The sequence below is a fragment of the Bremia lactucae genome, linkage group LG3, assembly GCF_004359215.1.
Source record: "Bremia lactucae strain SF5 linkage group LG3, whole genome shotgun sequence".
NCBI lineage: Eukaryota > Oomycota > Peronosporomycetes > Peronosporales > Peronosporaceae > Bremia > Bremia lactucae.
The window spans coordinates 695,916-697,844 of NC_090612.1; the positions used below are offsets into that span (position 1 = coordinate 695,916).

Genomic DNA, 1,929 nt, shown 5'->3' on the forward strand with positions numbered 1-1,929 from the left:
AAACAAAACATGTAATAAAATCTTTTCTGTCTCTCTCTTTGCGCGCGTCAAGCGCTGACTGAACCGCGGAGAAAGTATATATAATGATCTATATCTACCGATGGATTTGCTTTTTAAAATATTACTACGTATAGTAATATTCTTCAAATATTATCTACCTTTAAGATATTATGTTAACAATCTTTAAGTGTTAATTTCATGTAACGATACACCCCGTTACAATTACCGTTCCATGAATAATTTGACCTTTTTAACCGTAATATTGCGATATGATCTTGTAACTGGGACATACTTTATTAATTTCTAGACAAAGCAAAGTAAATGTATTAATTCCGTTCTTCTTCTCTTTTAAGACGCAGTGTGAGCCTTTCATATCTGTTAGCTCATCTTCTTCAGCTCCAAAGACCCACTGGTGATGCGGTAGCATTCGTTTGAAGCTTGTTCAGCTTTTTCTCGATTTGTGCATGCTATGGGTCTGAGCAATTTCGTTCCAGTAACCCAGGCTTGATTTAATATACCTGAGCTTACATTGCGTGAAGGCTCGAAGGAATAACAGAATTCACTTCACTTCGCACTTCTTCCACGTTGAGACTTGTGGGAAAATATGCCGGGCTTCGGTTCAACGCCCGAAATTGTTGCAGTCGTGCGTTCATGGCGTCCCGAATGGGATTGTTAACCAAATCTGGATGATTGATCAGACTCTCTAGTTGGGATTCACCGTAAGTCGCGAGCAATTTTTTAAACACTTCATTATAGTAGTAGTCACGATCCGCAAATCGTGGAAGACTGCTCATTACTTCAAACTCGATCATATCGAGTGCTTTTTTTGGAGTGGGTCTGCCGATGGGAGCAAGAAGAACGTCAAACAATCCATCGATAGCCGTGAGAATGCCAACTTCCAGCTGTTGAGCCATTGCTTTGAGCGAGTCGTAGTACGAATTGATCCTGTTTTCAGAAAGCGCAGAGGTCGTCGTGTCCGGCAGCTCTCTCAAGTGTCGATAAGAGCTGCGAGTCATAGTTTTAGGACTCGTTGAGAGGGTTGCCACGCACGCTGATAGAGCAAAAAGTGCCAGCAGCATGAGGCTGCGCACGGTACAAGACGTTAAACCCTTGGGCGTGGAGGGCACCATTGAATGATTAAGCGAATTGATACTTTGGTAGCAATTAAAAATGAATCTTTTTTTTAGCATCTTTAGAAGGAAGAAATCAGATCAAAATCCTGATCGGATCAGATTGGAGATTCACATACTTGACAAGAAAAAGAAAGGTCCTCTTTTGAGCAAGAGATTGTAGGGTATTAGTATCTCTATGTCCCACATATCGTGGCACTGTAAGTCCGATCGACAACCATGGACGAATCCGAAACACAGACTGTTAGAATTTACCAATGCATTCAATTATTGCGCTATCGCGTCTGTTTCATTATCGTCTGTGCTATAGCGCACCATTAAACCAGGTTCTTCGTCCTTCCAGGATTAACAATCACGAATTGACTTGCATTTTCGGTGGCGCTAGACCTATACACCGCAAAAATATTGCCGCTCGGCTTACTTTCCGAGCGTCCACAACCAGTTTTTCAAATTCTGAATCCTACTAAGAGCGCAAGATCTCGTAACAATTGCCACTAGACTGTCTTTATCGCAAATCATGGGCGGAGGAGAGAATATTGGGAGCTGATGTTCACTCACCTTAAGCTTTATACGAAAAGATCTTGACGGCAAAAGACTCCATGTTTAAGTCTTCTGTCGTTTTTTAAAAGTCCTTTCATATTAATCTCCGCAACCATACAGTAAAACGATCGATACAAACATCGAGAAAATAAAGAAGAATTGGGTGTCAAATTCAGGAAAATAAATAACAATCGACAAGCGCAATTGCCAAAATCAGAACTATATCGCACTGTTCACGTACATGATTAAAAAAGTAGTA

General features: G+C 40.8%; 1 protein-coding gene across 1 annotated transcript; it reads right to left on the reverse strand.

Moving 5' to 3' along the window:
* Positions 1-524: 524 nt before the first annotated feature.
* On the reverse strand, positions 525-1,130 carry CCR75_006920 (uncharacterized protein; the record flags this gene model as incomplete). Its single annotated transcript, XM_067964985.1, has 1 exon — positions 525-1,130. The coding sequence occupies one exon, from the start codon at positions 1,128-1,130 to the stop codon at positions 525-527; it is 606 nt and encodes a 201-aa protein (XP_067816651.1).
* Positions 1,131-1,929: the final 799 nt, after the last annotated feature.